The sequence below is a fragment of the Trichosurus vulpecula genome, chromosome 7 (genome assembly GCF_011100635.1).
Source record: "Trichosurus vulpecula isolate mTriVul1 chromosome 7, mTriVul1.pri, whole genome shotgun sequence".
In the NCBI taxonomy this organism is placed as follows: Eukaryota; Metazoa; Chordata; class Mammalia; order Diprotodontia; family Phalangeridae; genus Trichosurus; species Trichosurus vulpecula.
This window is the reverse complement of record NC_050579.1, coordinates 15614330-15636069: the sequence shown is the minus strand read 5'-3', so window position 1 is coordinate 15636069 and position 21740 is coordinate 15614330. Positions and strand designations below refer to the sequence as shown.

The following is a 21740-nucleotide window of genomic DNA, read 5'->3' as shown; positions in this document are numbered from 1 at the left end:
GGCAATGAGGCCTGAGCCAGGCTTGAGGTTGTAGGAGCTGAGGGGGCAAGTATACAGGAGAGCCTGTGGATGAAGAAAAGACAAGATCTGGAAGTCTGTGGCACCGCCCCCCCTGCACTGGATACGTGGGCTGAAGGAGGGAGGGATTGGGGATGACAGGAAGGTTGCCCTGCTGGGTGATGGGCAGGGCCTATGACACAAGCAGGGAGGTTTGGGAGAAGGCAGTTGGGATTTTTGTTGGGGTAGGGTGGGGAGGAGAAGAGAACACAGCTAGCTTTGGGAGGCAGTCCACAACCACAACCAACCCTTTCTGTTTATTGTGTGTGACCCACTCTGTCCCAATCCAAATGACAATGGGAGTGATGAGAGAGACCTCACCCATTCGTTACTGCCTCAATGCACATGACCTGCCCTCCAAGGGGGACCTGTCATAGCCAAGAGGTGCCCTGGGGACCAGAGAAAGGAGGACTTTGTTGATGGTATCTGGGCAGCTCCTGACCGGCTGATGCTGGCCTCTGAAGGGAGAAGGGGGAGCATCTGCAAACGTGGCTGTGCTGGAGACAAGTCCCCCAGCTGGCCCCCAGAGGCACAGTAGGATGTGACCCCTCTTCTCCGGGTCAAGACACAGCCCCCACTTTGGAGAAGCACTCATTTAGGTAACTGGGAGCCAAGCACACTTTGTCTAGCCAATTAATGCCTTTACAAATAAATCTGGCCTTTTGGCAAAGTGTCAACAACCAGCAGAGAATCTGAGAAACCTCTAAACACAGACTCAACAAGTCTTCGTCTATCTAGCACAGAACAAGTCGGGCAATTTGGGGATTACAGAAAACAGAGCATTTCTAAGGTTAGCTTTGGGAAGCGGGGAGACATCTTTGCAGGTCATTTCTATATTTGTCAGGACATTCCATTTCAGTATACATAATTGAAAGGCAACATCAGGAAAAGTGCCTCCTGCTGGGACAACATATAAATTATAGATGGCGGTGGGGAACTCAAGGCTGCCAGCTCAGCGGGCACTCAATCCTGGCCCTAAGATATCGGAGAGAATCCTGAGCAGAGGGGAGACTGCCCTCCCCCCAGCGCAGAAAGGCCCTTTGGAAAAGGAGTCTCACAAAAGACAGCTCAGAGGCTGGAGTGCAGGGCTGGGAGTCAGGAAGACCCGAGTTCAAATCCAGTCTCCCTTAGTAGCTATGTGACCCTGGGCAAGTCACTGAACCCTGTTTGCCACAGTTTCCTCACGCAGACTACTCTAGTATCTTTGTCAAGAAAACTCCAAATGGGGTCACAGAAGTCAGACATAGCTGAAAAGGACTGAACAGGAACGACTTCCAAAAGAACTGCCAAGCGCTTTCCTGCTGCTTATCCACTGGGTCTCAGCTACAGCTGTGAGTCACATCTGAACCTTCAGCCGTCTGGCATTAACCAGGAAAGGCACATGCTTTCCCAAGCTGGGAGAGAATTTGTACTGGAATCTAAAGGGTCACAAAAGCAGGAAATGAAGATAGATAAGAGAAAGATGACTCCGTGGACACAGAGCTCCAGGATAAAGCTGGACCTATTAGGGTAAGACTGGTCTCAGTGGGCAGGTGAGGAAGAAGAGGACATCCTTGGGCCCCTCTCCCCCCTACCCTGCCCTGTGCTTCCTCCTCCTCCTTCCCCACTGCCCCAGGAGGCCTCAGAACCACGGCAGCAGAGGGCATGAGAAAAGACAGAAGCTTTCCTCCCCACTCCAGCTCCAGGAACTCTCCCTGGTCGGTGACTCTCTGGCCAGCCTGCTCCTCCCACTGCACTGTCCACCACCCTTGTCCTCTCATGCGCACCCCCCGGCCCAAGAACCCACATCTACCCAAACCAAGGCCCTCAACCCCTTTGTCAGGTTTCTTTTCCCTTCCCTTCACCCTGCTCCCCACTCCACTCCCACAGACGCCTGGCGCCACTCGGCCAATCCCAACCACTCTGTGCCAACAGGGATGCCGGGCTCTCTCGGCCCAGGCCGCCATCTCCCCTGCTCCTTTGGCCCGCCGCAGCCAGGCTGGCCTTTCCCACTTGCCTGGTGCTGGGAGAGGGAGGGGGCCTTCCTGCTGTCCAGCACCACGGCCAGACGGAAGCACTAGGCCCTAACTCCATCACTGCTGCTATTAGCACCAGCCAAGGCCCATTTCATCCGTCACACAGCTGCTCCTTCTGCCCCGGCCCCCATTCCTCCTCTCTGCCCCTTCATCCCTCCGTCCCTGCTGTACTGGACGCCTCTGTAGATGGTGCCTAAAGCCCCTGGCCTCCTGTCCTTGCCCCCGCTTGCCTCTGCCAGCCTGCCCCCGTCCCTGAGCTCACCTTCAGCAGGGCACCCCCTGCTCGCTGCTGCCCAACCCAGGGCTGCCCAGGATCTCCCTCCTTGTCATTCTCTTCACTCTCTTGTGTTCAGTCGCTCCACCTCTACGTGGCAGCTCCAGTGACTCCCCCACTCTCATTGGGTCTGCACGGCCACTGTGCTGCCATCCCAGATGATGGTGCGCCAATCCCTAAGCTTGCCCACCCCAGGTGTGTTACCGAGCCCCTGGTGAACACACAAGACTTTGTGTCACTTTGGTCAGCTTCCAGGTCATGCAACCCCCCTCCACCTGCCCTGCTGCTGCTTGGAGAGTCTTCATTACGTCTTTGTTGATTCTCAAGCCCACTGCCCACTGCAGCTGGCCTAGACCAAGCCTCCAAGCCCATTCTGTGCTCACGGTGGGGGCCGTCCTAAGTCCCCCCCCCCCCACCCATGAACCCCGGCCTCTCCATCTCTTTCTTTCTTTCAGCGGCAGAGACCAAGGTAGCTCTGTCCTTCTCTGACCCCTGATCCTGCCTCTTCCTGACCCTCGGGTACAGCCTCCTTCGCTGCAGTCTGCAGGAGCCTCCTGCCTCCACACATGCTCAGATCTGCCAAGGGTGGGAAGCCCAGCCTCCTGCCCCATGACTCTGCTTTCACCGAAAGGAGGGAAATGCCCACTCAGATGACGCCTTCATCTCCTTTTACTAAGTCTCTCGTACCTTAGCTCCCTACCCAGTAAAAACGACCTCGTGAAGGCTCGCGATGACTTCCTTCCTGCTAACTTTCAAGGCCCTTAGATTCCATTTCTCGGGGTGTGACTGCTGCTCTTGATCTTAAGCCCTTCTTTCCAGGGTCTCTCTCCTGCTTTGGCTTCTGCGATGCCAGACTACCCTTACTCCCACCACCTTGTTACTTTCTCTCAAGCAGAATTGGCTATTAGTACATGTTTATGTACTTGTTTTAATAGTTTTTTTTTTAAGTAAAAGAGCATAATTCAGTGGAGAACCACAATAAACACCTTCTCTTACTTAGTGGAATGCCTGGAGGGGTGATTGGTGCTACAAGAGCAGGACTAGGCCCCAAGGCAGGAGGAAGGCCTTTACCCAGCCTGGTGAAGACCAGGGGTGATAGGGTCAGGGTTAGAGTCGGAGGCATTTAGGGCATCAGTGCACATGACACATTCACCAAGAGTATGGAATGTGCGCCAATGCTGGACACTGGCCTGGACGGGCCCCAGAAGTCTCTCCTCTTTCCCAGTACTCACTTGGAGGATTCGCTGCAGGATGGATGGCAGAGCGATGAAGGCCGCCATGCTGTTCAATACCTGCATGGTCAGAGACTTCAGAGCTGTAACAGGGAGAGAGCGGTACAGAGAAGGATGATTAGTGAGAGGAAATGGCAGCTTTCCAGCTAACCTCGTCACTCTTCTGGAAGAGACACTGAGACATCCAGCCACGTGCAGCGACATTTCACAATACTATTAGGGTTCAAAGCAAATGACCGCCATGTTACCAGGGGGGAAAAGACAAAAGCAGAAGAGGGGGAGCTGAGCCAAAGTCTGAGCAAACACTTAATGCTGATTTCAGATTTCTGAATGGCCTTACGTTCTGCATGTCGAGGCGGAGTGGATGAGCCGGACAACTTCTGAGGGGCCATCATTGCCTCCAGCAGTGGAAACCAGAGAGCCTATGAGAAAAATCAGACCAAAGGAGAGTAAAGCCTCGGCTACTCAGAAGGGCGGTGACCATTAGAGCCTCTACTCAGCCCTCTTCCACTATGAAAACCCCAGAGAAGAGACATTCCAATGCTATGGGGTCGTTTCCTACTAGTTTGGGTTTACACAAACCCAGACAGTAAATGCACGGATATCTCATGTTTATAAGAACCACAGACTGTAGAATCTACCCCTAAAAGAGACCTTAGAAGCCACCGAGCTGATCCCTTCTTGTTTTGGAAATAATGGGGAAAGCGAGCTCATAAAGGTTAACTAACTTGAAAGTAGGTGGTGAGCTGGGCGCGGGATGAAGACTGAAGGTATGTTTCTAATGGCGAGAGCTCTTGCTTGTGAAACAAATTCAAACAACAAAGGCCCTAAATATGGTGGAACAATGAGCCTACAAACTTTCTCCTGATGAGAAGCTGGTGCAAGTGAAGCTGAAGCTGAGAGCACAGAGAAAGGAAGCATCAGGAAAATGCTGAACGGCCAGTGAGCGTCCAGAAGGACGATGAGCGTGCCCAAGGCCAGGACGGGCCAGTGAGCGTCCAGAAGGATGACGAGCGTGCCCAAGGCCAGGACGGGCCAGTGAGCGTCCAGAAGGACGACGAGCGTGCCCAAGGCCAGGACGGGCCAGTGAGCGTCCAGAAGGACGACGAGCGTGCCCAAGGCCAGGACGGGCCAGTGAGCGTCCAGAAGGACGACGAGCGTGCCCAAGGCCAGGACGGGCCAGTGAGCGTCCAGAAGGACGACGAGCGTGCCCAAGGCCAGGACGGGCCAGTGAGCGTCCAGAAGGACGACGAATGTGCCCAAGGCCAGGACGGGCCAGTGAGCGTCCAGAAGGACGACGAGCGTGCCCAAGGCCAGGACGGGCCAGTGAGCGTCCAGAAGGACGACGAGCGTGCCCAAGGCCAGGACGGGCCAGTGAGCGTCCAGAAGGACGACGAGCGTGCCCAAGGCCAGGACGGGCCAGTGAGCGTCCAGAAGGATGACGAGCGTGCCCAAGGCCAGGACGGGCCAGTGAGCGTCCAGAAGGATGACGAGCGTGCCCAAGGCCAGGACGGGCCAGTGAGCGTCCAGAAGGACAATGAGCGTGCCCAAGGCCAGGATGGGCCAGTGAGCGTCCAGAAGGATGACGAGCGTGCCCAAGGCCAGGACAGGCCAGTGAGCGTCAAGAAGGACGATGAGTGTGCCCAAGGCCAGGATGGGCCAGTGAGCGTCCAGAAGGATGATGAGCGTGCCTAAAGCCAGGATGGGCCAGTGAGCATTCAGAAGGATGATGACAAATGTACACTTGCTGATGTCTGGAATCCAAGGCATTCTTCTTTTTATCACATAAATAGCCCTCCCTTCTGCCACATCACGCTCTTTCTCCTAACAGACGAAGTACAAGAATGGGAGGCTCCTCTGCCTGCCTCTGACCAAGGCCCAGGAGCACCACTGTGAAGGGAAGGCAGCAGCCTACACAGCTGGTGCACTGCTCTGGGCAACATGGACAGCTCCCAGACACTGGGAAGGAAGTCTGTCAAGTGAGCCTCCCAAGCCTTGCCTTGTTCCCGCCTCATGGGTGTGATGGAGAGAGATGACGGACGGATGTAGAGGAGCAGTTGGAAGAAATGTAGTAAAGGGCAGAGAAGGAGGAGGAGGGGGTGAGACACAAGAGGAAGAGAAAGTGACAGGACTTTCCCATAAGTTTCAGGTTAGGTATTGTTATCAGAGGAGTTTTAAACATCTGTTTTAATTTTTAAAAATGGTATTATCATTCTGGTGTTAACAAGCCATAGATCAGGGTAGACCCTTACTAAATAAGAGAAAATCCATTTGGATTTACTTCCTGTTCCATAGAGACACGTCAAACCCACATTAGAGGACTCATGATTATGTCTTTGAAAGGGAACGCGAGGATTAATAATACGCCTTTAGTGACATGTTAAAAAGCATGGAGAATAAAGAAGACGGGAAGGGACAGAAGTGAGAGAGAATTAAGTGGGGGTCACACGGGGGCAGGGAGGGAGGGCAGGCTTCGGTTTGTGGAATGCTCAGCTACTCGCTAAGCCGCTGCTTCCTGCCACCCCAGGCCTGGGGTTCCCTCCAGTTCCTCAATTACTCCACCTTTTCAAACAGTCACTCATGAATTAGGATTTGTCCTGGGCAATGAGCATTCATTCATTTTGAAGACTTTTAGTCTCTACGTTGTGTTGAACTGAACAAAAGGGATGAGGATCTGAGTTTTATTTGTAGCCTTGTTATTAAGTTTATTTCTTGCTGAGACTATTTACAGAATTCAGTGCATTGTTGCCAAGCTTTCTGGGTCTTTAGGGACAGGTAGGTGGCTCAGTGGGCAGCTAGTGACACAGTACACAGAGCGCCCAGCCTAGAGTCAGGAAGGCCTCAGGCACTTAATAGTTGGGTGACCCTGGGTAAGTCACTATACCCTGTTTGCCCCAGTTTGCTCATGTATAAAATGAGCTGGAGAAGGCAATGGCAAAGCACCCCAGTATCCCTGCCAAGAAAACCCCAAATGGGGTCACAGAGTGTCTTAACAAGCCAATCTTTTTGTACTGCTGCGGCAAGAGATGGGTTTATCCTAGTGTCTGGCTGAACACATCAATATAATATCTGAGAAATAAATAAGAAAACTGGTTTCAGCCCCCGGCACCCATTCCACAAACCACTCGGGCCTTAGGCCCTGCTGCAAGGTTTTCTCCCATTTACTGTGAAAGAAGCACTGCTGGCAAAAATGTAGCTGAGAAATTGTACCCCCATTCCAGGGAGAATTCTGAGTGACTTAAAAGAAGGTTTGTCATGGAACCTTTGTTTTTCTTTCATCTCTAGGCAGGTGGGAGGGGGTGGGTGCAGAGGGTAGAGGGCTGGAGCATAGTTGGAAAAGACCCAAGTTCAAATCCAGCTCCAGACAATAGCTGTGTGACTCTGGGCAAGTCACTGAACCTGTGATTGTCTCAGTTTCCTCACCTGTAAAATGGGGATGCTAACAGCGCCTACCTCAACGGTTGTTGCAAGAAGCAGATGAGATAATAATTGTAAAGCCCTTTGCCAACCTTAAGGCACCCAATGAATGCAGCTGCCGTCATCACCGTCACCACCAGTGGCAGCCTGGAAGCCGGAACAGTCTAGTCTGGGCTCAGCAAATGGCAGTCCACCAACCCCTCCTATTTCTGTGTGGCCCCCGAGCTAAGACCACACAAGGACTTTTCAGTTGTTTCCTTATGGGGGCGGTAGCCAGATTTGGCACTCGAGCCCTCGTCTAGCCCAACGCTGGCAGTCAGAGCATGGGGTAGGGCCAGGGCTAGGCAGGAGCCCACACTAAGCACCCAGCAACCCGGCTCTGTTCTTCACTAGTCAAGCTGCATTTCTTCAGCTGCGCCCACTACGAGAGGAACTTCATTCCTTCCCATTTCCTTCTGGGAGTCAGCTTCCCTGCGCAGCCCCTCACAATCCAAGTGTCCCACAAACTCCTTGGTGCTGCTTCTGGGGCCTCATTTCCGTTTCTACCGCAGGGACTGGAGCACGGAAGGGCGGCTGACATTTCTGCGTCCTCCCTATATGGGAGACTGAGAAATTCAGCCCAGGGCAAGTGGTCTAGCTTTCCCGATTCAGCACAGAGGACACCTCAAGGGTTTGAAGCCTTCTGCATGAACAAAGAGGCCAAGCACTCCTGGTAATAATGTCAGGAATCTGTTACTCCTGGGAGCACTCAACAGTGATTAAAATCCAATTTAATTAGACTCAGGTGGCTGAGAGGGCAACGTAAAAAGAATTAATTCCTCTTTCCAAACCTGAAAGGCCTGCGACAGCCCTGGAGACTGGCGAGGAGCCCTCTTACCTCTCGCTGTTGCTGGTTCAAACTCTGTGAATTCCTTTGGCAGAGGGCAATTGTCTCCACCAAGATCTCTTCCACATCCTTCAATGAGGGGGCCTCGAGGGAGTCTGGATTGAAGAAGAAAAAAAAAGATGGAACATCTCACAAGAAGGTCACACTCCTCCCTTTCATACCCCTGGAGGAAATGAAATTTGTATTCTTTGCCCAACTTCAGGTCTTTGCAACATGCCCTCTATGAACTGCGACCCTTAGGCATAAGACTGGATAAGGGACAGGAAGGTTCATGGAATGATAAAATAATAGAACAAACTTAATGATATTCCATGCAAAACCTGCCACATCATTTTGGAGAACTGAAGCCGGAGGCTGGTCTTTAGCTCAGAGACAGCAGACCCTCATTTATCCACCAGGGGGTGGATGAGCCACCCGACAGATTAGCAAATCAAACTGTCTCAGGCTGCCTACCTTCCCCATGCCCCCTGCCAAACTTCTGGGCCCTACTCTACTGTTAGGTGATATGTGGTCAGGGAATGCAATTCTCCTAGCCTACGGAAAACTTACTGAGGAAGGCGTAGCCCATCTCAGTGCACAGTCCCAAAGCCATCAGCTGTACCCCAAGCCCACTGGTGGGTCCTTGGAGGGTGGCCACCAGCTTCGGTGTGCTAATGGCCCTGAAGATGGGTCAGAAGAGAACAGCACACCTGAGCAGTCTTACATCGTGGGTGCCCACTTCAGATGCTGCTCCCTCCAAGATGCCTGTCCCTACGCCCACTATGATGAGCACAGAAGGAGATGGCAAACATATAGTTATGGGGCACACGGCTGGAGAGACAAGTCTGGACTGTCGGAGTGACTGGGGGAAGTGACTTTTTCAACATTTTCCCAAATCTACCAGGTCTGCTCTTTGTGAAGCTGGTGTTTAAACCTTAATAACTCTAAAAAAGATGCTCATAAATGCCACAGGTGTAATCTTGGGGGTCAATCAGGGATACTGCCTTCACCAAGTATTTCCTGTGTTCTAGGAAACAACGTGGTTCCTGTCTTCAAGAAAATTCTTATCTGATATGTCAAAGATCAGAGAAGGAGGAAAATGTACTTAACAAGGTATCCTGGGAAGAAGTGGAAGGAGGGACAGGCCATTGGGCTGAGGTTATCCAAGACCAAGCTGGCAGAGAATCAAACACCAGGAATCAAAAACTTACTTTCACTTTCCTTTGTAAACTCCTGGAGCCTGCTTTGTAGTCTCTAGGGGATAAAGGAAATAGTCCATATTTCTTGTCTCCCAAACACTTTATTTCTTTTTAAAAATAAAATAAATTTATTTTGACCTCAAAATTTTCTCTCTCCCCCATCCCATTCCCCCCACCCCCATTGCGAAGCCAAGCAATGTGAAACCCATTATACATATGAAGTCACACAAAACATTTCCACATTAGCTATGCTGCAAAAAACGAAAGCAAGAAAAACAGAGAAAGTAAAAAAAGTGCTTTGATCTGCACTCAGGGCTCATCCGTCTCTTTCTGGAGCTGGAGAGCACTTTTCATCAAGAGTCCTTTGGAATTGTCTTGGATCGCTGCTTTGGCCAGAGCAGCCAAGTCTTGCACAATTGCTCATTATCGCAATATGGTGGTTGCTGTGTCCAATGATCTCCTGCTTCTGCTCACTTCACTTTGCATCGGTTTGTAGCGGTCTTCCCACCGTCCTTGCAGGAAGGAGGGAGAGAATTTGGAACTCAAAGTTTAAAAAAAAAGCAAGCTAAAACTAAATAAATAATAAATTAATTTTTTTTAAAGAATGATGATGGGAATCCATAAGGTCCATCCAGGGAGAAAGGCCAGAGGAAGAGAAGAGAAGTGGAAGCTGTCGCCTCCATGCTGAGAGGTACCTGACAACAAGGGAGGTCCACTGCCTCCCAGGGCACACAGCCACGATGGGGCGAAGCCCTTCCTAAGACCTGCTGCATCTGATAGCTGCTAATTCATGTCAGCAAAGATGATATTGCCTGAAGGAATCTAGAAAGCACGGCTACGGATGACGCCAATGACCTCAGGGGCACACTCATATTTCTGTCATTGCTGACAAGAGAAGGCAAGGACTTGAGAAAAGAAAGGCCCACTGGAGAACTGAATGGCTGCAGAGGAAGGCAGGACCTGAGGATGGGATTTCTGGAACATGGTGTAAACTACAGGAGGGGCTTCTGACCAGAGTTGGGGTGTACGAGGACCAGGAAGTACAGACATGCTGGCGGTTTTGAAAATCTACTCAGAGGTAGCCCAGACTTGGTGGGACGATGCCAGTGACTGACCTGCGGCCCTGGAAGGGCGTCTTCTTCAGAAGGAAGAGGCTAGAGAAAAGGCCAGAGGGGCATCACGGAGGGGCACTTGAGAAGCCAAGAGGGGAAGCAGAGGGGAGCCTACTCAGCTATGCTCATTGTACTATGTGACCATGCCCAGATCGCCTGGCCAGAACAAAGAAAGAGGCTGGGTTTGGGAAACAGATCGCAAGCCTGGCATGGGTATGTGCTCCAGCCGTGATGAAGGAGGCTCATTATCCAGACATCTGCTTGAATTCCCTTTCAGCCAAAAGCAGACCAACTCACACACTCCTGACTTGCCTTAATGATCTTTTCATCCTTCAAAAGGTGGCAGCAGCAGAGAGGGGGACCTCCTATTCTGGATCTGAATTTCCCTAGTGTAGAAGAGCTGGTTGCTAGGGTAGAAAGGACAGGAACCTTGGGGGATGGTGGCACAGAATTGTCTGACAAAAAGCCAGGTATTGTCTGATATACAGCAATATGTCCAGTGCCCAGGACTTCAGTGTCAAAGCAGGTCATATGATTTACTTGGCAGATAAGCTGTAAGGCTTACTTGAGGCTCAGAGCTGTTCACTGACTGGCCAGAGTCACAGAGGGTCAGAGGCAGGATTTGCACCCAGAGCCTTCTGACTGGAGGCCCAGCCCTCTAGCCACTAACCGAAACTGCCTCTCTTGATCTGATGTGCATCTAAATTCTAGGAGGCCATATTTCAAAAGGTTCAAGCAGGGTATTATAAACTAAAATTTTATGGGGTGAAGTAAGCCAAGGAGAGAGGTAAATTCCTCAAGAATAGAATTCTGAAGGCACAAAGAGAAACCACCCATGAGGAAGAGGAAAAGGAGCTGTCCCAAGAGACTGAAGGAGAGGAAGAGGAAAGAGATCAGCAAACTGTGCTGTGTAACCTCAGCTGGCAGCCTCTGTTTTCACCTTTTCTACATGTTTGTAAAACCAAAGTGTGGTATAGCCCTTTAAAAAAGGGCCAACAAGTTGTGGTATATGATTATGATGGAATACTACTGTGCTGTAAGAAATGACAAGCAGGATCCTTTCAGAAAAACCTGGAAAGAATTACATGAACTGATACAAAGTGAAGTGAGCAGAACCAGGAAGGAGAACATTGTACACAGTAACAGCAACATTGTATCTACTGTGAATGACTTAGCTATTCTCAGCAATACAATGATCCAAGACAACTCTGAAGGACTTATGACAAAAAATCCTGTCCATCTCTAGAGGGAGCTGATGAACACTGAACATACAAGGGCCAGGAATTACATATCTGCTGGTAGTTTTAGATAGCCTAGCCTTGGGGGGATGGTGCCTAAGACTGACATATGGCTCTGGAAGGGTTTTTTTTGGTAACCTTTTTAAAAACAAACAAAAACCATTTCACTGTGAAAAAGAAGGTTCCAGAAAGGAGAAGATGGCTAGTCACAGAAGAGGGAAAATGGTGGATGAGGAAGAGAAGGCAGAACTGCTCAACTATGACCTATGTAAGACATGGCAAACATGGCGGACAGGGAGTGATGCCTTATCTGGGGAAGGGGATGGTAAGAGCACAAATGGCCCTGAGGACGACACTGAGGCATTGGCCAGTTTATGACATTCCAAGTCTTGACTGGACCAGCTGGTGTTTGTGCTGGGCCCCTGTTGGTGATCATTACACAGAACCGGGAGAGGTTTGGCAAGACTGCTACATTCCCAGAAAAGGAAGAGAACGTGGGCTGTTAAGCATAGGCCATCAGCAAGTTGGCCTGGAACACCAATTTAAGGGATGGCCAGTGGACATCTTGAAAAGGAAGCAGTGATCGCAAAACACCAGCATGGCTGCTGCAGATGAGTCCCGCCCAGTAAGGCATGCTGCCTTTTTGGAAGGTGATTTGCTTTTCAAACATGCCACAAGAGAGGGTTCCGAGCCTGGTGGACCAGGCAATGCCGTAGATAAGAGCTGACCTAGACTGCAGCAAAGCATTCGACAAAGTCTCTCACGCTGTTCTGGGGAAAGGATGCACAGATGTAGGCTTAATGAGAATACTGTGAAGTGAGTTCAGGACTGGCAGGTGGTTGCCCCCCAAAAGCAGGTCTTGGTGGAAGAAAGGCCCTGGGGAGCGTGCCAGGAGCTGCATGTGTCTTTGCTTGTTAGTGTTTGTGTCAGAGACCGTGCTTTTCAACGTCACATGTAGGAGGGAGAGCTAACGCGCTGGGGAACAAGGTCACGATGCCAGAAGACCCGGACAGACAAGCACCTTGGGTGAAATCTGACCTTGTGAAACTCCACAGAAATCTATATAAAGGATTGCGCTTGGGTTCAAAGACACGCTTCTCAGGAGCCCAAGATGGAGAAGGCCTGGCTAGGGAGAGGTGCACCCCCCCAAATCTGGGGGCTTAAGTGGACTGCAGCAAGCACAGTGGGAGTGGCTGCGAAGGTCAAGGAAATCAATATGACCAAGACTTCTCGGTCACAGGACCCACAAGATGGGGGGCTAGACATTTTCTTTGACCCTCATGACCTCCCGAGCCCTCTGAAATAGGAATTAGGAAGCAGCAATAAAGTGGGTTCAGCTATCTCTAAGGTCTGGGACACAAGCCCTCAAACAAAGTGGAAAGCTGCTGAACTAAGAGTGGAAGATCCATGTCTGACCCCTGATCTCTCACCCCTCTACCCCCCACTCGGACCCTCCTCTCTCCCCACTGCCACTGAGATCAGGAAGGAAGGAATGTGCTCAGGCCACAGCAGAGCTCGGCTGGAGGACGGAGGAGCGCAGGGAGATGGTACAGGACACATGCCTGCATGAGGTGTGGCACCCAACAGACCTGAGGAAAAGGGCCCCCGTGTCTAGCTGGGGCCAGGTCTGTCCCCTAGTGGTCACTTGAGGCAGAGACACTTTGATATCTCCTCCCCAGGGAATCAGCATTTATTAAATGCCTACTGTGTACCAGGTACTGTGCTATCTTACAACAACCCTGAGAGGAAGGTTTTACAGGAGAAGAAACTGAGGCAAGCAGGGTGAAGTGACTTGCCCAGGGTCACACAGCTAGTGTCTGAGGCAGGATTTGAACTCAGGTTTTACAGGCTCCAGGTCCAGTGTTCCATCTACTGCACCAACGAGCTGCCGAAGAAGAGGGAGTCAGAAAGTGAGTAATGGGGGAAAATAAGGTAGAAAGACTGAAATTACAGAAAAATCTCAAGAGGAAGCAAACCCAGTCAAAGACCTTGAGCATAAGCAGATAAACCAGCGGAGGATATGCTGAGAGCAGATGGGAATCTGTCTCCAGATCAGGGGAAAGAGCTCAGGCATCTGTGAATAAATATTGTGGGACAAAGGGAAAGGAATCAACACTTGGTGAGACTGAGGACCCTGTGGACTCCTAAGAAAGCACAGAACCACAGTAGGGGTTCCTGAAGAGTTTAAAAGAGAAATTAGAACTTGTGAAAGCAGAATCCGCAGACAGCACAGCACCAATAATTAGCAGAAAAGAAAAACTTGACTACAGGATGGCGAGTCTAATTAAAGACACAAAGGAGGAAAATGGATTGGGAAACTGAGGCAAACCCATGAAAGTAAAGGACAGTCTGGAAGAAAAGAAGCAACAACCCTAGAAGAAAACACGATCTCTGTACAAACAAAACAGATGGACCTTGAAGATGAGATGTGGAGGCAGCGAAGGGACTGCAGGTCACCCAGAACATGATGAGTTGAAAAAAACTGAACAGCAGAACAGAGGAGACAAGAAAACTGCCCCGAACTTCTGAACACGGAAGACAGTGACCATCCTGAGAGTACACAGACTGCCTCCAAACACAGCACCAATGCCCCTAGTGGTTAAATATAACCATTCTGTAAGTGACCAGGAGAGAGACCTTCAAATACAAAAGACAAAAATTTTGAATAATGCAAGACTACTTTGCAGCCACCAGAAACTGTAAGAGGGAACGGAATAATGTGTTCCAAAGAGCAAAGGAATGCAAGATGCAGTCCAAGGTGATCTCCCTTCAAATCTCAATCTAATCATAAATAAAAAAAGACATTCAGTAAGAAAAGAGGCATTCAAAACCTTCCTGGAAAGAAAACCATTCTTCAAGAGATTGTGTGCTTATTCAAGGATCTAAGACCCTCATGATGGAAAATGCCATCCACATGCAGAGAAAGAACTCTGGAGTCTGAATGCAGATGAAAGCAGACTATTTGTTCTCCTTTTCTTTTGTTGTTTTGTTTCTTCTTTCTTGTGCTTCTTCCCATTAGTTCTTGTGCTTCTTCCCATTAGTTCTAATTCTTCTTTACATCATGAATAATGTGAAAACATGTTTAATATGATTAGTTAAGTAAAGCCTATATCAGGTTGCACGCTGTCTTGGGGAAGGGTGTTTAAATTTTAAAACTCAAAATCTTATGGAAATGAATGTTGAAAACTAAAAATAAAGAAATTATAAAACAAAAACAAAACCTGCTACAACTCCTCAAAAAAAGAAAGAGATTATTTGCTTTTCAAACATGCCATACAATAGAAATATGAGAAGGGTAAACAAGTGCAGACTCAAGGATAACAATAAATAACAACAGAGAGATCACTAGGAGATTTCTTTCTAAATGTACACAAGGAGACAAGATTGAAAGCTTAAGTCAAATAGAAGTGATAGTGGAAAAACAGGCCTGAAACATCATGAATTAAATCTTACAACACCCTCACAACATTGCCCATTGGTGAATCACTGGTTTTTGTTTTTTGGGGGCGGGGGCAGTGTTGGTGGGAATAAATTACAGAAGGTGAGAGTGCATCAAAGGCTGAGAGAGGAGGATGAAAATAGAGAGAAACATGTGGTGTACCTTAATCATTTCAAAGGCTCAGAAGGAGAGGAAAACCATCCCTTTAGTTTTTCAGGAAGGAGAGAGCCTATGGGAGAATGAGTATGAGGCAAAGGGAGAGATTGAGAAGGGAGGAAAGAAAGGCAGAACGTTGGCTTACAGGCTGGCCCAGAGCAGGCAGCTAATGGATGCTTGCTGAGCAATGGTTATAGGGAAGGGAGCACGCCTTCCTCATCTTTGCATTCACATTAGCACCAGCACAGGTCCACAACAACTATGCATTAAAGTCATGCTGGTCTCACTTAATGGCAAATTCCTAACATTTTCTTTTAATTTCCCAAGTGATTTGGCTCAGTACAGTACTGAGGTTAAAATACCTCTCCAATGAGACGATGGAAGTTAATTTCTGTGTGTGTGTGTGTGTGTGTGTGTGTGTGTGTGTGTGTGTGTTTATTATTCCTGAGAAATAAAAGTGAGGATTTCTGGTACGAGAGAAAAGATAAACCTGTACAGAAAAAATTAGCTATAAAGTGAGGAATCTAAATGGTTGGGGAAACTCTGTATCCCCTCGGGTCAGAGCCATTTGGATTCCCCAGGCAGGCCTGCTGGCCCTGCTCGTTTGTACTCATGTAAGGAGCCTCTAACCACCACCAAGACTTTGGCTTACATTTAAAAGCAAGCCTGGGTTCGTGCGCATGGGCAGAAGAGTATGAACCTACTCAGATGAGCTTCTGAATGATGCCTTCTGGTTGCCCCGCACACCATTTTGGCATCTGAAGTATGGCACCAAAAGTACAGTATTCTTGCTGTGATGACCGTCTGCCTCCTACTTGTCCAAGGACCAGCCTGGTAGTCACAGTGAGATAGGCTCACCATCGGAATGGCCACAGGGTGATGAAGGTTTCACCCACAATCCCTACTAGGGCCCAGAGGCCAGCCACTCCCTGTTGGTGTAGGGGGAGCCAGGTTGACAAGACCCCAGATCCCTGAAATACTGCAGAAGCATGGGCCTAGGGAGGCTGCCCACATAGCTCTCTGCTTAGTCTGACGATCCCACGGCTGGAAGAAATCTTGGAATCCACCTTCTTCCTAATCCAAGTAGGCCCACACCTCATCCCTGGTGAGACGAGAGCCAATTCCATCTGAAGACTGCCAGAGGCAGAGAATCTTTCAATAGGCTTGTGAAACTCATTTTAAAATATAATACGATTCACTCTCTCAGGACATCAGCTTACCTCAAGCATTATTAAGAAAGCACCATGAACATCTCCTTTCTTCTCTAAGAGGTAGGCACATACTTCAAGCAGCTGGTACTTCTGGGTAATCTAAAAAAGGGAAGATTCCAGTTTTCTCAGTTTTTTTAATGCTGAGGATGTCCTCTTAGCACCAAAAAAAATGATGACAAAGTTATCAGATTAGAAAATGAGAGCTTTGCTCCCTCACCAGCCTATTTCTACAGTTTCGGATTTCTTTTTCACACTGTGGTAAGATTATCTCTATTTAGAAGATCTGAAATTAGTGAGGAAATGTGGACAGTCCAATCCCACACAAATCTTCCCTTCAGAAGGGGAGGAGTACCTGGCTTCCAGCTCTAGGTCACGGAGTAGGGCACAGGGGTCCCCAGGGACAATGGCACGTCCTCAGTGGTAGCGAGGTGTCTTGCTTTCAGCCCAGGATAAAACCAAGTGTTGGATCCCGGCCCAAAGCCCAGGCCAAGGCCTTACCTCAATGGTCTCTTCCAGCCGGTAGGTCTCAAGGACTTGCAGAGTCTCAATCACTTGGTGAGGGTTATATTGACACAACAACTCAATGAACTGCTCTGTGATGCCAGGGGCCACCTGTAGGGACTCTTGGCTCATGGAAATTCCTTCCCTGAAAAGAGAAAAGCCACAGGACCTTTGCACTGGGGCAGTGTTGACCACGGCCCGAGGGGGGGCGGTCAAAGGAAACAACTCAAAGCCTGGGGACAGTAACTGGACGGGAGGCCCTGAGAGAAGGGGCGACAGATGCCCAGTGTTGCTCAGGAGCTCGACGCCACAGCAGGACATCCCTGACTGAGCAGCGTGGGACTGGCCAGCAGCTCTTTTCTGATTCCGGAAGCCAGGGGCAGTTCCTGGCTGCCTCCGCTGCCCCAAGAACAAGGTCACGTCTTTCAAATATCATACCTTACCCTTTTGAAAGGATTTCCTCCCAACTACGCCAGCAGATAAGTTTTTAAAACTCAGGATCTGTGATTTAGGAAGGCAGGTGGTGCAGTACACAGAGTGCTGGGCCTGGAGTCAGGTAGACTCCAGTTCAAATTCATCCAGACACTTGCCAGCTGTGTGACCTCAAGTAAGACCCTCGACCTTTATCTGCCTCAGTTTCCTCGCCTATAAAATGAGGATATCGGTAGCATGTCCTGCCTAGGGTTCTTGTCAGGATCACACGGGATAATATTTAAAGCACTGTGTGAATGCTACTGTTATTACTGCTATCATTAATCATCCTAATTAGGATGAGAAGAGTCTTGATGTGTGGCAGGGACTCCTCGGTCACTTCCATAGTCTCGGAGAGCTGCCCAGGGACCGTCAGAGGTGGTCTCTACCTGCTGACCACACTCACGCCCTCCTGCCCCCAAGTCCAGCCCTGCGCTCAGGACACCCGCTGCTTTCGTGAAGATCACATGGCAAACACCGTTTTCCCTGATTTACAGAGGGGGAAACCAAGGCCTGGGGAAGGTTAGCGACTTGTGTAAAGGCCCAAGGCCCTCGAGGGGTGGAGTCAGGCCTCAAGCTGAGGTCCCTTGGCTCCTAGGCCACTGCCCAAGCTGCCTCCCGTCCCAGGGTCTGATTCACAGTCGACACACCACCGTCCTGTTCTCCCTGCTGTGGGGGCCTTCAGGAGCTGGGCCCAGATGAGCCTCGTGAAGCCACCACTGGTGGGCTCTATTCAGATAACCCGGAGGAGGGGCAGAAGGAAGCTGTCACAAGGACAGGCAGTTTGGAAACCAAACCCTCAGGAGACAGGTTAAAGGACCCGTGTCACTGAGTGACGCAGGAGAGGCCGCACCAATGAATTGACCACAAGGGTGCACAGGGCTACTCCGAAAGATGCTTCAATCCCAGCAGAAGGGACCAAGGTCAGATACCAGGGAGAACTTCCTGACACTAAGAGCTTTGTGACTGTGGCTCCTCACAAAGTGGACAGGGTCCTAGGAAGGGCCAAGTGAAACCCTCCTAGCTTTCCAGTCTTCTCCAGTTTATTCCCCTCCATGGACTCCATGCCTAGCAACACTGGCCTCCTGTTTTCCTCACACAGAATACACCATCTCCCGACTCCTTGTCTTTGCACTGGCGATCCCCCATGTCTGGAATGCCCTCCTTCCTCACCTCCACCTTCTGGCTTCATTCTAGACTCGGGTCACAACCCATCAGTGCTTAGTACAGTGACTCACACATGGGAAGTGAATAATAAATGTTTGTTGACTGACTAATCAATGGTTTTTGGAGGAATGAAATGCCCAGTTTCTTTTGATGAGAAGTCTATGTTCTGCTAAATGAGAGACATCTCTCTGGCTTTTGGTTAAGCAGGTCAGGATATCACCATAGGTGGCTGGTGACGGGCATAATTGTGTGTGTGTGTTTGAGAGAGGTCTGCACTCCCTGCCTTCCGTGTCCGTCAGCCCTGCCCTGAATAGCTCAGAGCTCAGCCCTGTACCCAGCAGATGCTCAGGGCTGGCTGGTGAAGGCAGCGGTGAAGCCTTCAAGGGGAGACATGCAGGGCCAGAATGGGGTTGGGGGGTGGATGTAGATGATGCTTCCTACCAAAGGAAGGGAAAGGGGTCAGCATTAAGGAAGAAAGCCTCTCCACTCAAGGAGGAGAAAGACTCCCAGAACAAGGGGCTCATAGCATCCACGGCTTTCTTTGCCTAAAGGTGATGCATTAAATAGCCTGGAGAGAGAGGCCATGTCCGGTCCCACTGCCCTTGGGGCCCTCATCAATGTCAAGTCGTTCTCCATGCATCTGCCAAATGCGAGACTGCAGCCCAAACACCTGCTGACGAATCAAGGCTCTTAACTCCTTTCTGAATATTATTGACGAAACCACTTAGGAGAACAGAGGATGTGAACACACATCACTCGAAGCACATGAGTGGATTTCTGGGCCTTCACTGGGGGGGGACGAGCTGGGGCTGTTGGCCGACAGTCCTCAGCAAACTCATCTTCAGTATTGCTGGATTTCCATCCCGGCTGCTCTCCCCGGGCTTGGCCGTGGGGACACTTAGCTCCCCAAAGCTGTCCCTATCAGCCTCCCACCACCCACCTGCGGGGCCATTTGTCCATTCTTTTTCTGTCCTGTAGTTATGGAACTGCCCTGAGCCCCCTCCGCTCTGCAGACCAATAGCTTGTCTATGACCGTCTCGGCCAGCTGTGGGGTCCTGGGAGGGGAGGGGGCTTGCTGAGGGTCACAAGGCTGTAGGCCAAAGAGCAAGCCTTGGGCCCAGGTCCCATCCCTCCTAGGCCAACTCTCCATTCACTATGCCACCATACACATGGCAGCCAACCTCACTCTGCATTTCACACCTATCTCATCCATTCCTCTGGGAATCTCCATGTGAGTAACAGCCCTGGCTGTGAGGAAAGCAACATTTATACAGGAGAGGAGCTTCGCTAAGAGCTCCCTCTCCCATAACTACCCTGACAAGAAGCACAACCACGGACTAGGGTCCAGGTCGAACCCTCTTTGTTCCTGATGGCAGGAACTACTCCAAGACAAAGCCCTCTGTGTGTGGTTTTCCCGGAAAAGGAGGCACCTCTAGGCCGGCCTTGAAGAAAGGCAGCACAACATCTCAAAAGTCCCATCTTGATTTGGGAATGTTTTACAGGAAAAATATTTTATGTTGGATGAAAGGACTAAAACTAAGCTGCACAGATCATCTGGTGCTTCCTCCTGATTCTCAACAAGCCACATGGAAGTAGGGACCTTAGAAGTCACCTAATCCAATCCCCTTATGGGGAAACTGAGGCCCACGAAGGAGAGCCAAAGGTCCCTAGTGACCTGACTAGAGTCAGACAAGTATTAACTGGCAGAGCCAGGGCTCACCAATCAGCCAGCATTTATTAAGGGCATTGCTTACCGTGCCAGGCGCTGTGCTGGGCACGGGAGCCATGTCCAAATCTAGCGCTTTCCCCACAGAACCTTGTTGCCTCGAGCTCATCAGTCAAGGTGTCCAAGGAGAGGGGTCTACACCTCCCTCTGTGCCCTTCTTGGCAGGTCTCCTTCCCTCTGGCTGCTAATCTCAGCTCAGACCCATAAGTTCTGCCGCTCTTGGAGCCAGCAGGGATGGCGACTGACCCTCCTTTATGTTTACCATTCAGACTGAGGTCTCAATGCATTATTCATGGCACAGAAAGAAAGGCATGATATTGTTAATGCTTAGAAAAAAAAACTTACATAGATATTTTAACTACAAAAAACAAATTGCTCCAGGATCTAGCAATTCAGCGCTTCATGAATACCATAAGCTGATTTTCTAGCTTTTTAGTTAAAATCATGTTAACATTACCACAAGGCTTGTAATCTTGTGCTAATTTTTTTAAAAAAAGCAAGCCAGTAGTGGGTCAAATCTCTCAAAAATGGCTTGCAAATACATTACTCTTGTCTGTAGCAAAGATAGGGGCCTATCAAATCGGTATTAGATCATATGATGTGTGACTGGCCAAACTTTTGGAAGAGCTGTCTACACTGGCTAGCTCTGCTTCTTCTCTCACTCTTCAACTCTCTACTAATTGGTTTTAGCTTCATCACTCCCCCGACACTCTCTGCACAGCCACCAAGGACCCCTTGTGGTCCCCAAATGGGACAGTCTTTTCTCAGACCTCATGCTTCATGAGCTGGCTATAGCATCTGACACTGGGGATGCTTGGCTCTCCTTTGCTGGCCTGTCAGGATGCTCTTTCCCTCTGGTTCTCCTGCCTGTCTACCCACTCCTTCTCAGTCTTGTTGGCCTCTCATTGCCTGCATGTAATGTGGATAGCCTTTGAGATTTTACCCCAGGCCTCCTCTTTGCCCTCTCTCCGTAACCTCATCAGCTCCCACAGATGACTCCCATATTGAGAGATTCCACCCATCTCTCTCGAGCTTCATGCTGACATCACCAACTCTCTGCTGGACAGAGCTGGATATCCTAGAGACATCCCCAAGTCACCATGTCCCTTCCCCTCCTCCCAGCTTCCCTGCGTCTGCTGAAGGCACCTCAGGCACTATCACGAGAGCTCCCTCTCCCATTTAACGGGCTGAGCAGGTGCCAGATGCAGCTACTTTGGCCTCTACGACCTCTTTCATCCACTCCTCACCTCTCGGCCGGGTGATCACGCAGGCCTCCTGGGCCCGCTCCAGTGTCGCCTACACGCCGCGGTCAAAGTGACTTTCCTACAGTCCAGAAATGGCCATGCACCTTGCCTCACTCACCCCCACCCTCCCACCAACTCTCGTTCAGTCATTTTTCAGTCCTGTCGTACTCTTCATGACCCCACTGCCATTTCCTTCTGCAGCTCATTTTACAGATGGCAGACAGGGTGAAGTGACTTGCCCAGGATCACCCAGCTAATAAGTATCTGAGGTCAGATTAGAACTCAGGTCTTCTTGACTCTAGGCCTGGCACTCTGTCTACTGCATCACCTAGCTGCCTACCAGCTCTAATCATTTCCTTCTTGCCCTGAGGATAAAATCCAAACAGTTCTGTTTAGTCCATCACAGGCTTGCTCCA

General features: G+C 50.0%; 1 protein-coding gene across 3 annotated transcripts in view; it reads right to left on the bottom strand.

The window, feature by feature from the left end:
- The window catches only part of VPS8 (VPS8 subunit of CORVET complex), a 179838-nt gene that overhangs the window by 39098 nt on the left and 119000 nt on the right, over positions 1-21740 (bottom strand). For all 3 annotated transcript variants that reach the window (XM_036767391.1, XM_036767389.1, XM_036767390.1), the window contains 6 exons: positions 16714-16861; positions 16225-16314; positions 9072-9114; positions 7873-7976; positions 3919-4000; positions 3579-3661 (listed from right to left, as the gene is read on the bottom strand). In XM_036767391.1, coding sequence (XP_036623286.1) covers positions 3579-3661; positions 3919-4000; positions 7873-7976; positions 9072-9114; positions 16225-16314; positions 16714-16861 — 550 coding nt within the window. The remainder of the gene's footprint in view (positions 1-3578; positions 3662-3918; positions 4001-7872; positions 7977-9071; positions 9115-16224; positions 16315-16713; positions 16862-21740) is intronic.